Source organism: Choloepus didactylus, chromosome 3 (assembly GCF_015220235.1).
Source record: "Choloepus didactylus isolate mChoDid1 chromosome 3, mChoDid1.pri, whole genome shotgun sequence".
NCBI lineage: Eukaryota > Metazoa > Chordata > Mammalia > Pilosa > Megalonychidae > Choloepus > Choloepus didactylus.
This window is the reverse complement of record NC_051309.1, coordinates 110,042,221-110,055,465: the sequence shown is the minus strand read 5'-3', so window position 1 is coordinate 110,055,465 and position 13,245 is coordinate 110,042,221. Positions and strand designations below refer to the sequence as shown.

At 35.5% G+C, this 13,245-nt stretch overlaps 1 protein-coding gene across 3 annotated transcripts in view; it reads left to right on the top strand.

Moving 5' to 3' along the window:
• Nucleotides 1-12,968, top strand: part of PPP3CA (protein phosphatase 3 catalytic subunit alpha) — a 336,975-nt gene extending 324,007 nt beyond the window's left edge. For 2 of the 3 annotated variants that reach the window (XM_037830339.1, XM_037830341.1), the window contains exons 12-14: nt 4,702-4,799; nt 8,103-8,132; nt 11,239-12,968. In XM_037830339.1, the coding sequence (XP_037686267.1) occupies nt 4,702-4,799; nt 8,103-8,132; nt 11,239-11,435 (325 nt within the window). In that variant the 3' untranslated portion in view covers nt 11,436-12,968. The remainder of the gene's footprint in view (nt 1-4,701; nt 4,800-8,102; nt 8,133-11,238) is intronic. The other variant, XM_037830340.1, reaches the window with a different exon arrangement.
• Nucleotides 12,969-13,245: the final 277 nt, after the last annotated feature.

The window sequence follows — 13,245 nt, the reverse complement described above, 5'->3', positions numbered from 1 at the left end:
ATGAGAAGGATGAAAACCATTGTCATCCTTTCAGAAAGACACCAAGTCGATGTCGGTAATAGCTCTGTGGTAGCCAGAGCAGTCATAAAGAAGTCATGTTATAGCCAAAAACAGAGTATCGTTGCTCGCTACAGCCTGATGAATGAGGCTGCCTTTCCTCTAAAGCTCTACATTCCCAACTGAACTTTTATGTTTCATTCAGCAAATAAATATAATAAAACTTAAAGCGTTTCTTATATACTGTGAGAAAAAAAAAATAATTTTAGTAGGTGGCCAAAAAAGAACTTTCTGAGTAAGGGTATCTGAACAAGTGTGGTTATGACTTTCATGAAGATATGGGTAAGAGTGTTCAAGGCAAGGGGAATAGCAAGCACAAAGACCTTTAGGTAGAAACAAAGCTAGAATATTTGAGGACCGGCAGGAAGGCCTGAGTGGCTAGAAAAATGTCCCAGGGGGACAAAGGACTATAAGAAGTTCATGAACTCAACTGTACCCTTGCAAAAACACTTGCTTATTTAGAAATCTTCAATACAAAAAAAAAAAAGTTTCCATATATGGAGTTTCAAACCACACGCAGATGGTAGAAACAATGGCGGAATCATAGAAGAGCAGGTCATAACATTGGAAGGTCCCTCTAGCCTGCTGCTATTTAGTACCCAAAATATAATTGTTCCCAGATGAGAAACACATCAGTTGAAACCTATGATGTTCATTACCTTGACTACGATTACATATATTGGTAAAAAATAAAAAAGGTAATTTACTCCCATTTGAAAAGTTTCTATACAAATATAAAGATTTGATCAAAATTATACATTCCATGTGTTTGGTATGCATTTGCAAAACCTATGTGAGGACTCATGGATACTAACAGAAAAAAATATATTTGTTTTCCTATAATAAAAGCATCTGTAGCAAATTTGCAGAATACAGGAGAATCCTATCAGAAGAAAGTTAAGTTAAGCTTAGTAAATAATGATTGAGCATATAATATGTACCATATACTGAGTTAGACAATCGAGATGTCTATAAAATCGAGATGTTATATAAACAGGCATATAAACCAATAAACTAATATGAGACAATAAAATATGTGCTAAACCTGAACAGATCCTTGCTGTGGAAGAGGACAAGAAACAGCCCTTATTTTTCCCAAATGAGAGTTCATGAAGAAGTTGATGTTGGAAGAGTGCCATGAGGAATAGGCATTCTCCATTAGGTGGAGAATGGTGATGAAGGCCTTTCTGGAGGCTGGGATCATCGGGAACATAGTCACACAGTTCTAAGTGGAATATTAATGGCAGCATTTTATGGGGTGCTTGCTAAGTGCTGTAAAATGTTATGCACATTTTACAGTAATCCACCCAGCAAACTTGCAGTCAGGTTGACCTCATTTTACAATGAGGAATTTGAAACTGAGAAAGAAGAAGCAACTTGTCCAAGGTCACCCACCTGGTGAGCAATGTTAACAAGTCTTACTTGAAAGTGAACTGTGTAGTCAATGAGTTCTAAGTATTTAAAAAGAATGGGTAGTAAAAGACATGCATGTGAGTGAGGAATCTAGTGAAAAATTAGGCTGGAAATTTGTTTAAGTACAGCTCCTTGAAGGGCCTTGAATGCCATGGTAAAGTGTTTAATTGTTTTTCTGTAGGCAGTGAGGAGTCGTGAAATGATTGTGATGGGATGAGAGGCAGATTCTAACTCATGCTTAGATATAAAAGTTCATTGGCAGTGTGAAAATTGGATACAAGATGGTTTACTGATGACAGGAAGAACATTTAGGAAGTTATTGAAATGATCCAAGTGAAAGATGTTGGTCTAAGCCGTGGGAGGAAAGATGCAAAAGAAGGGACAAATATAAGGAAGTTGCAAAGCTAGAATTTTAAAAATCTGCTAAATACATGTGAATGGTAGTGCAGATTTGTCAGGTATAGTCTGACAGGTAGAGCAGGTATAGCTGCCCAACACTTTCCTTAAATTTTGGTAATTTGAAACATTATAAGAAAACCAGAAGACTATCTTTCAGCAGCCCCCTCAGATAGGGTACAGACATGTTGTCTAGGATCCGCCAATCAGATATATGTACCAAGTCTTCTGTTGCAAAATGAAAATCTTGAGTAAGCAGCAATCACGGAAGATGATTCCTCTGTCAGATCTGGCATTTAAGGCGCCAGCAATGGTAGAGCTCTTGACTCAGCATTTTGGGAACTAACTATACAGCATTAGTGTGAACTTAGGTGTTGATTCTGAACATCAGTGGTGGCATTGCATTAGAACAGACACAGTGTGATGGGCACTGACACTTTTCCTGGCTGCAGGGCATCCAAGTCTGGTTCTCTAGATCTGTGAGCTCACTAATATCCTTTAATACATCTATTTACTATTAAAGCTAAACAGAGTCAATTCTGTTGTTTGCCATAAGAACCCTGACTTCTTCAGGAGTAATGAGGGAGAGGAAATATTCCAAGAATATTCCACAGAGGTTCTAGCCTTTGCAGTTGTGGCATGATACTGATGTTATATAAGAAAGAGGAAGTATTTATCCATTTAAATATCTAACAGATAATAATTGGGAGGATTATGATGAGCTGAGTTTTGCTTGTTTCCCTTCTGGAGTGCCTGTGGAACATTAATATAGAGACAGTGAGCTCTGGAGCTTCAGAGAGAAGTGAAGCCTAGAAATGCACATACAGTAATGAACAGCAGACACAAGACTGAAGTGGCACAAGTGGATGATCCTGCTAAGAGAAAGAGTGAAGACAGAGGAAAAAGACAAAAGAATCCTCTAGAACAGTGCTTTCCAGTAGAAACGTAAGGGGGCTATCTATGAAATTTTAAATTTTTTGGAAGCCCCAATAAAAGGAGTAGAAACAGGTGAGATCAGTAATAATAATATATTCTATTTAATACAAATATCCAGAGTGTTATTATTTCAATATGTAATCAATATAGAACATAATAAAGATCTGTCTTGCATTATCATTTCCAGATGAAGTCTTGGAAATCTGTTGTGTATTTTGCTTACAGCACATCTCACTTCAGATCAGCCACATTTCAAGTGCATAGGAGCCACATATGGCTGGTGGCTACCATATTGAAAACAGCAGGTCTTGAGACAGAGGAAAAAGATCAGGCTGGGGACTGAGAAGGAAATATCAGAAAAGGAGGAGGAAACCTAGGGAATAAAGTGTCACAAAACCTGGGGGCAAAGAGTCCTTCAAGGAGTGTAAATACTGCAGAGACATCAGTTTGAAAGAGAGCTCAGCAGAGATTGTTGGAATTGAGCAATGAGGAAGCTATCGGAAACCTTTGAGGACATGGCTTTTGTGTGAGGGAGGAGTGGCGGTAAGAATAAAGGAAAGTAAGAAATATGTTTTAGTGAAAAACAGAAGTGTCAAGGAAGGAAGGAAGGAAGGAAAATGACCATTTTCTGTGCTAGGCCTTGTGCATATAGTATGGACCCTGTAATTATAGATGTGGTTTTATAGAGGAGAGAACTGAAGCTCAGAAAAGTAAATACCTTCCTTCTATGTCTTAGGGCCAGGACTTTGGCGTAGGTAAATTGGATCCGAGCAGTCGTATTATAGGAAGTGGTAAGACAATAGAAATATTTTGAGGGTGGATCCCTCAAGATTTGCTGATGGAGTGGATGTGGAATGAGAGCGAATGAAAGGAGTTAAGGGTGATTTTTTAAGATTAAGCAACTAAAAGATCAAATTGCCAATTTCTGAGTTGAAGAAAGATAGTGAAAGTAGCAAATTTGAGACAAGGGAGTTCAGGAATTCTGTGTGGGTCCTATTAGACATCTTCATGAAAATGTGAAGTAGCTAGTTGTACATATTGTAAATATTAGATATGTGTGCTTATGCATTACAAACATTTTCTCTGGTTGTTTAGGATTAAAGTGTCTGCTCTGTGGAAAGATATGGCCTTATTCCTATTTCATGGTCACTTAATCATTATGATTTATTAATATGACAAAATTATTACTCTAATAGTGTCAGAATGATTAATAAATGTAATTGAAGTAATGTTGTAATACCTAAAACTGATTGTAAAACAGTTGTCTTAGAGAGTAATGAAATAATTTTATATTAACCAGTCATTTAAGAGAGACGCTGAAAAAGAAAAGTTGGAAATTTTTACCTGTTGTTTTCTTAGCTGGTTATCATTATTTTGCATGTTTATTTTGTATTATCAGAAATCCTTAACAATCTCCTGAGTGTAACATCTGATTCCCTACTTCATAGATTGAATTTTTTTAATCTCCCATGTACTCTCTCCCTCCCAAGCCAAATTGGTTCCACTTATATTTGCTGAAGCTTGGCTGAAAGAGTTGCGTCAACACTCTCCATGTTTCACTTTTAACATGTTTATTGGTGTCACAGAGAAAGCACAGCAAACTTTGAATCATGATGTCTGATTACAAAATCAAAGTTATCTTCAGAACTCAGAAGAGATCATACCTCCACAACCGTTATCATTGTAAACTTTGTTGTAGCAATCCATTTATATAGCATTAATTCTATACGAATGTATAAAAAATATAGTACATTTAAGTATAAAGAAAAGAGAGAGAGATCCAGAGAGCTAAGGTGGAGGTAATCATGGGTTCTTATATGCATTTTGTTTTTCTTTCAAGTCATTTCTTTTTTACGAAAGAAAATAAAAAGTTAATGTCACCTCATTGTGCCGTTCCAGGGAAGAGAGTGAGAGCGTGTTGACACTGAAAGGCTTGACTCCAACGGGCATGCTCCCCAGCGGAGTACTTTCTGGAGGGAAGCAAACCCTGCAAAGCGGTAAGCAGGCCCATGAGTATGGCTGTATGCCCAGACCACCTCTGTCAGCTGTGTTACTAGGACCCTGGTTTATCCATTCATTTAGCTCGGTCTTGGTCTTCAGTTCTTCCCAGCTGGAAGAAGGACTGAAGCCCCATATTGGTTGGACCAGTCAAGTCCAACTGAATAGCTCCCTCGCTATATACCTGCCATTCCTCTCCTCTCCCTGTTTATGTATTAATGAACATATTGAGGCCTAGCTATAACACACCTCATTTAGGTCACCTACACACACAATAGGTTTGACCACTTCAAGCCAACCAGTGTTAAAAATAACTTTTTAATTACATTTTTTTCTAAGTTTTCTGATTATCTATTTAATTGATAAACATACACACACATGCCCACACACAAATTTACATCCAGAAGTCTAGATTTTAGTGCAAACTGGAAGAATATAAAAAGGATGATTTTATTCACTTGAATGGAAATTGGAAGTCATATGTGTCTTTTCTCCAATTTGTCAGACCAAAACATAGGAGACTGAATAGAACCACATTTTATTTTTGAAAAAGAATAGTAACATTAACTTTAACATACAGACTTTTTTTTATCATTTTTTATTGTAGAATAAAACACATATACATAAAAGTGATAACTTTCCAAGTACTATTTCAGTAGTTAGAGAGCAAATTTCAAAGAATATTATAGGTTACAATCCCACAGTTTCAGTTATTTCCTAGTTATGAAACATAACTTATATACAAAAAGGTATTATCTTTCAAAGTGTGATTTAACAAGTAGATATATAGGAAGTTTTCAAAGTTATTATAACATACAGACTTTTGGATTAAAATGTGTGCCTTTCTAGACCAATACATCAAGAACTTTTTGTAATGATGGAAATTTCTGTGTCTGTGTTGTAGGCATTGGCAACATATGGCTATTGAGCACTTGAAATGTAGTTAGTAAGACTAAGGAAGTGAATTTTTTCCTGTATTTAATTTTCATTAATTTAATTTAAATAGCCACATCTGACTAGTGACTATCATATTGGACAGCACAGTCCTTTACTCTCCCTTATCAATTTGTTATTTGCTTTAACTAATACTATCATTAATTAGAGTCCCCTTTTAATAATACTTATGGAAATTTCGCTATTTGACTTTAACAGAAAAAAATGAACAGATATGCTCTATAACATTTTCAAAGCAATCTCAGCCTCTGCTTATTTTCCTGTAGCTTTCCCTGAATCTTATTATTATTGTTATTATTATTATTATTATTATTATTATTACTATTATTATTATTTTTTGTATTTTCTTTCTATCCCTGTCCCTCAATCTGGAAGATTCAAGTGTTATTATGGTTACATTGTTTAGACACACCTCCTCTACCTAATGAGTATTGTTCAACATCATGTATCTGGTACTGCTAAATGATCACAACTTAGCAGCATCACTGTAATTTTCTTTATATTCCTTTGAATTTATCCCAAAATCAATGTCTTTGAGTTTCCACAAAAAGTCAGAAACTGAAAAGTCAATGTTTTTACATGGTTTTATTGAAGTTAAGTCTCCTTTATTTATACCTGGGAATTATGTTAATTACTTTAAAAACACAAAACTTTTCCCACCAAAGTAAACTTCCTCACTAACATATTAGCATAAATGGATCATTTCTATACACAAAATGGATACCTATCTAATTGACTGAAATCTGCATAGTTTCTGATAAGCACATTTTATCAAAATGTATGTGTATTATCAAAAACTATGGGCCACATTTGCTTTAGATAGATGGATTTAGTAGTGGACAGTACATATTTCTAATATATCGGTGCTGGTGTAGTTCCAGATTTTTTGCTTTACTTTTAAAGTTAAGTTACTTAGAGTTATTACAATTCTTTGTTTCATTTCCAGATTTTCATGTGTTTTTAACTTATTCAACTTCTTTTTCTTTTCTTTTATTTTAAATCCATTGATTTGCATTATTTTATGTTGAACTCACACACAAACACATGTGAAAGATATATATTGGAGTTTTATTAGACTTGAGAATTTGAAAACTTACTACAGTTTATATTTTCAACCACACACGTTGCCATTCATTTTCTGGAACCTATCGGTTTCTGAAAAAGGGAAAACTACTGAAAGCTTTGCTATTTAGCTCTTATCTGTGGAGGTAACCATTCTACATTTCTATCATAATGTATCCAGAATGGTAAATAAATTATAGTGTACATTTGGCAGTTGCTCTAGCTTTAAAATTTTAACTTGGCAGGAAAATGCAAATTAAAGTCAAGGGGTAGAATTTTAATATTAAACATTTTGGAGTTACAGAAAAAGTTTTGCATTTGAGCATTTAATTGGGGAAATATCAACTAGTCTTAACAACACAGAAAGATTCATATACTTGTATAGTGAGAGTATAGACCCTAAACTTACAAAAATTGCTGACAAAGCAATGACTTCTAAAGTTCTGCCTCTGAAATATGCTAAGTTTCAGTATTTAGGCTGCCTATTCTTTAAAATGCTGATAGAATTATTGCTGCTACTGGCACATTACCACTTGATTTGTAACATTTCAAGAATTTCTTTTCCAAAAATGATATTCCCATAAAGAAAAGAAGACTGATTTTAAATTCCATTGCCTAGAAAATCAAGTCCAGACTATATTATTCCTCTTTTTACCCTTTCTCTTCCCTCCACCCAACCCTATCTAATCATGCTTGGTCTTTGTCTTTAAAGAGTCACATGCATTATCAGCTCAGACACATTGATTTTATTCTTCCTTTAAATTTATACCCTCTTGCTTTCCCATTGCATTAGGAAACAGTGCCATTTAATATCAAATAGTGTGAATTATCCCACTGACATTATGGCACTGCTTCAGGCTTTGCCATTCTGCTTAGAATTTTTAATCTGTAAATCACCAAGCATAGCAGCGGTAGTAGTGGTTTTATAATACTCTGTGTGCATCAGCTGCACCTTTTAGATTGACCTATTCCTTTATCAGTTTGGTCCGAGTAAAGGAAAACTTTCCTGAATGTTCTTCAAAAGGGTTAATCGTTTTGTCATCATTTATATAGTGAACAAAAACTAAAGCGATTCACTCAGGCATATTTAACTCATGAGTTAAACTTACTCTTTTTTTTTTAAACCTTTCTTTTTAGCATTTCTGTTTTGTTGTCTGTGCCAGAATCCAGCACTTACAGAACATTAGTTCTCTTTAGCTCCTTTGATCGTCACTGATTTGTTCTTAGAATTAAAAATCCTCTGCTCATTTTTCTCATTCATTTTGCACCCCCTTTCTTCTCTTCAGCTACTGTTGAGGCTATTGAGGCTGATGAAGGTAAATTGGCCAGTCCCCTTTCTGTTGTATCTGCAACAGATAAGGGCTCTGCTGGGTGTATTCATTTTCTTTTGCTGTAGCTTGTACAGAGTGTGTGGGTGTTGGGCTAACAGTGTGGCTCAGTATTAACCAAAATGTTCTTGCTTTAAAGGGGAAAATGTCCTTTTATGGTTTGTTTGTTTGTTTTTTTCCCTTAAAGCTATGTTTGACTTTGTATACAATGAACCTAGTATAATCACAGAAAACAAAAGGATTATATATCTTGAATGATGTGGGGTGGGGGTTATGGCAGCTGTTTTGACAAATAACACACAAAACAATATTCTTTGAGCTGAACCATGTCCCTCCCTCAAATCACTTTTAGTAAGCACTGAAAAAGAGAAAAGAAAAATTGCTTTATTAATTCCAGTCTTCAGAAGTTTCTGGCAAAAAAAAAAAAAAAAAAATGTTCATTTGAATAGTGCTTTGTTCTAGTTCACCATTAATTTATGTCTCTAAAAAATATTCCAACATGAGACAGCTTGTATGAGATAAACAGTTCTGCTAATCTTATCAAATTTTGACTTACTGGTATTTGTAGAACAATTAGAGCCAGCAAAATATTATAAAGAGTTCAAAAATATCTAGTGGCTGTGGAAGTGGCCAGTAACAAGAATAGTGAATATGAAGTAATCAATCGATTAATGTTTACTAAGTGCCTGCTTTGTTCAGGCGTTGTGCTAGATACTGCAGGGGAAATCAAGGAGTATACATCACCGACTGTGTCCAAGAACTGCTCAAGGACAACAGAGTTGACCCTTTAGTTGCTCCTTTTTAATTGAGTGCTTTTTCAATATATGGCTATGAGAGTGCTATATATCAAAATAGTTTTTAATATTATACATACCATATCCTCTGGAAATTTTAAGAAGAATAATTTGAAGTTCCCCTTTAAAACAAAATTCTTCAGTTGTATTTTGTTCTTGCAAGATCACTTTTTATTTTTCCAAAAAATTGTGTACATATGGTCCCTGGGTGTGATGTATAAAGTGCCACTTTAGACTCTTCCAATTTATAAATGATTTGGATATGGTAGGGGAAACGACAGCACTGTAAGAGAAAATACAACTGCTTCTAAATAGCAGTAAGTAAACTGCTATTTATGTGGGAATCTCTATTCCTCTTGGCAAATTCTAATCTGCAGTGTGCATTCTTGTTGATAGTTTGGCTGTTTTCTGTGGTTTCTGTGACTCTGTGTTGTGTTAAGTATACTACCAATGTAAATTGCTAATACTCATTGTCTGACCAGCAGCTACAGCAGAGCACATTCTTCCATACCAGGATAGACAAAAATGATTGGAAATGGAGCCCCATTCTGGAAACATCCATTGTTCTAGCCAGATTTTTAACTCATGCCTCTATTCTATTGGCTTTTAAAATCTGTAGTCTCCACTTTTACCATTTAAATTGGTAAAAAATGCTTCATAAAATATAAAGATTACGAAAGTTCTATATTTATTATGATGAAATGATATTCACAGTAGTTTACAAAAGAGTAGAGTTCCGCTTCTTGCTTTTATTTTGCCCCTCAAAATAACTGATTTAATTTTCAGGGTGGGTGCTCATTAGATAACTATTATTTTGCAATTTATTTCTAAATTAGAGAAGAATTAAGCAGCTTTGCTTTGGGCCTTGGTCTTTCCCCATTTTGCTATCTTCTTCCTCTCACAGTTGACTAATCACCATTATGCTCACATTTAAAATCCAGAGGGTGAATAAACTATTTCTCATAGTTTAATGAGTTTTGAAACAACTGTGTATGTCTTTTAAGGATCTCATCCATACTAAGGAAAGGCATTGCACATTTGTGTAGGAGTGGCTGACAGAGTTTCAGCTTGAAACTGCTTTCCTTTTTTTCCCAAATGAGGTAGGGAAGATAAAGGAACTATGAAATTGTCCCTAATCAGCCATGGAGATGCAGCCCAATTTAGCATTGGTGACTGGCCCTTAAATATGTGGCTTGCACTTCACAGGGAGTAAAGCAAACTGATGTCATTGGTTCCCCATTTATGTTTTCTATTTTCAGCTCACTGGTTGGTGCACCCACTGAAGAAGCCAGTAGATTTCTTGCACAAATGCCTTACCTATCTCTACCACGCACCAAGGGTTACTGAAAAAAATAGTCAAATAGCACTACTCCCACTTTGAAAATTCCTTGTTTTGGTTGAATAGGGCCAAAACTAGTCCAATTTATTTTTGCTGAAAATTATGAAAGGCATTTCCGCTTGTTATTCTCTGACTATACCTTACTTGTACATTGATCTACTAAAACTTAGTTTTTCTTTGATTTAGGCAGTAATGGATACCAGATGAACATCAGTTTGACCTGTTTGCTGCTGAAGGGCAGACAAAGCTTTTCTTCCTTGTGATCTTATCTTGATTTTGCTGAGTTTCTCTTATCTTGTCACCCACTCCACGAGCTTCCAAAGTTGAGTGGGAAAACATGAGTTTATAATTTAATTTTTTTCATGCCACCGTTGAGTTGCTGTTTGATGAGGAACTCTTCTTAGGATTCTGAGATGGCATGGAATTGCCCCTTGTTAATTCCATTTATAGCTCCCTGTAGCTTCTGCTCTAAGCTCGTAACTGGATATTTAGGTAAAACAGATCCAATAATTCCTCTGAACTTGCTGTTACTTGCACAATAATATAAGTAGGGATGTGTTCCGGTCTGTCCAGGGTAGGGTGTTCGATCCAGTAGTCATGCTAATGTTGTGGATAGCTGAGGCTGGGTCTTAGAGACCTGTAGCAACTTTTCTCTTTACATATCCACTTGGGTTTTCTTTGAACTAAACTTTCATGAGGACAAGAGAAATGGTGACATCTTAATAACCTCAAGAGGACATTTTGGTTGGCAAGAGACATTGGCTGTTTTCAAACCTTTTGGTTATCTTCGAGTATGGTAAGGAGTCTGTTGTGTTGTGTTCAGGTCCCGTCACTTTGTTCTCGACTAAAGGATCCCCTCTCTCACTGCGAAATCTCTAACATCACCTTATGCAACAACTGTGTTCTCTGTTTTCCTCTGACTAACCCTATTTTTCTTTTTTTTAAATGATTTTCTGTTTAGCTATCAAAGGATTTTCACCACAACATAAGATCACTAGCTTCGAGGAGGCCAAGGGCTTAGACCGAATTAACGAGAGGATGCCGCCTCGCAGAGATGCCATGCCCTCTGACGCCAACCTTAACTCCATCAACAAGGCTCTCGCCTCAGAGACTAACGGCACGGACAGCAATGGCAGTAATAGCAGCAATATTCAGTGACCACTTCCTGTTCACTTTTTTTTTTTTTTTTTTTTTTTTTTTGAGCTGCAGGGCATGATGGGGATTGCTGCATATCAACAGTTGGATGTTCTTGCCTCTGATGGTAGCTTATTTGCTCTGGGGGCCAGGAATTGGGTTCAGTTTACACTATCATTAAAAAAAGAGGGAGGGAGAGAGATAATAAACTATATTTTAGTGACGGAGGCTATTAAACACCTCCTTTGGGTATGCCTTTTAAAAATGCTTATAGGAAAAAAATTTTAAAAAGAAAGCTAATGCTAGTATATACTGCAATGTTAGGGGAATGAACATGTTTTCCTACTGCATTGGGGACTTTTAGGTAGGTTAATGAAAGGCCTTTTATTATGTTACTGGACATGAAAATTTTGTCTAATTTCTTACTCTATTGTACGTTTACAGTCGCAGCACTAAAAATGGATGACATCAAACATTTTTAACAAAATGATGTACAAACTAAATAAGGACTATTTATTGATAATGTTTTGCTACTCTTGTCAGACAATGGCTATAAACTGAATTAGGCAGTCTTAAAAAAATAGAAAAAGAAAAAAAAAAAGAATGTTGCAAATTTGTTAAAATGCCAAAAAGGACAGATTAATTTTGTACAGATTATGCTTACCTCAGGTTTCTTTAGTGTGCTTGAATGCCCTTCTTTCCATATAAGAGTTATCTTATTAATTTGGCGATGAGTATCTTTTCTTTTCTTTGAGTTTTAAAAAAACTGGAATAATTACATCTATCTTTCTTTGCTGTTCATATTTAGGGGGTTTTGTTGATAAATCAAGTCTTGGTTGTGGCTTGCTGAATCAAATATTTATGAGTGGTGCATTTTTAAGTATAGTGAACAAGACACCGTATTAAGTACAGTGATAAAGCATCTACATTCTGTAAAAAAAAAAAAATCTGCCTATGCATGTTTTTTAAGAAAAAAAAAATGGCTGTATCGGCCTGTATGGGACTGTAATGCGCTTAGTGGTCTGACATATACTGGAAATGTATGTATACTGGCGTACTTTATATTCTCTAAAATGCTTAATGCCTTTGAAATTTTGTAATCAAAAAAAGCTTTGAAAAAAATCTAAAGGGGAGAGTATTCTTAAAAGTTTTTAACATAAGCTTGTCAGTGCACCTATAGACGGTTAGCATGTTTAGCAAACCTTGTGAAATTTAAATAAGTTTGTAGTTACATGTGAAACTCTAAATGCATGGTAACTGTTAATGTCATAATGGTTTAGTTATTTTGTTCTGTCATGTGCCACAAAATATGTACTTTTTTCACTTTTTGCCCTTTGTATATCAGTTACGGGTTACAACTGGTTCATTCTGAAAACAACAACAAAAGTCCATTAATATTTTTTAACAATTGTATAAGTGCCCAAGTAATTCACTACAGCCTAAAGCCTTGCCTTTGTAATTTGACTTCTGAGATGTTGGCAATCAAAGCATGCACTTGTAACAATGAAAAAGAAAAAGCATTTTATATTACTACTCAATAAAATGTGCATGAACTTACAGAACTCTCATCCTTTCACTGAGTCTGCTGTAGGGATTTGTGTACACAACCACCATGGCTTCTTCTAGGTGCTGGGCCTACCACCACACATCACAGATTACTTTAACAGGCTTCTTTATTAGAACCTCGTTACCTAAGGTGTGGTGCCTACTTCCACTGAAGAGTCTTGGTGGATTTGTGTCTCAAATCAGGCAAGAAAAATTTGTTTAAAAGCAAATGCCATCTTCTGGCTCCCTGAAATGTAGGAGCCAGTTATGAAACCAGAGCATTCCTTTT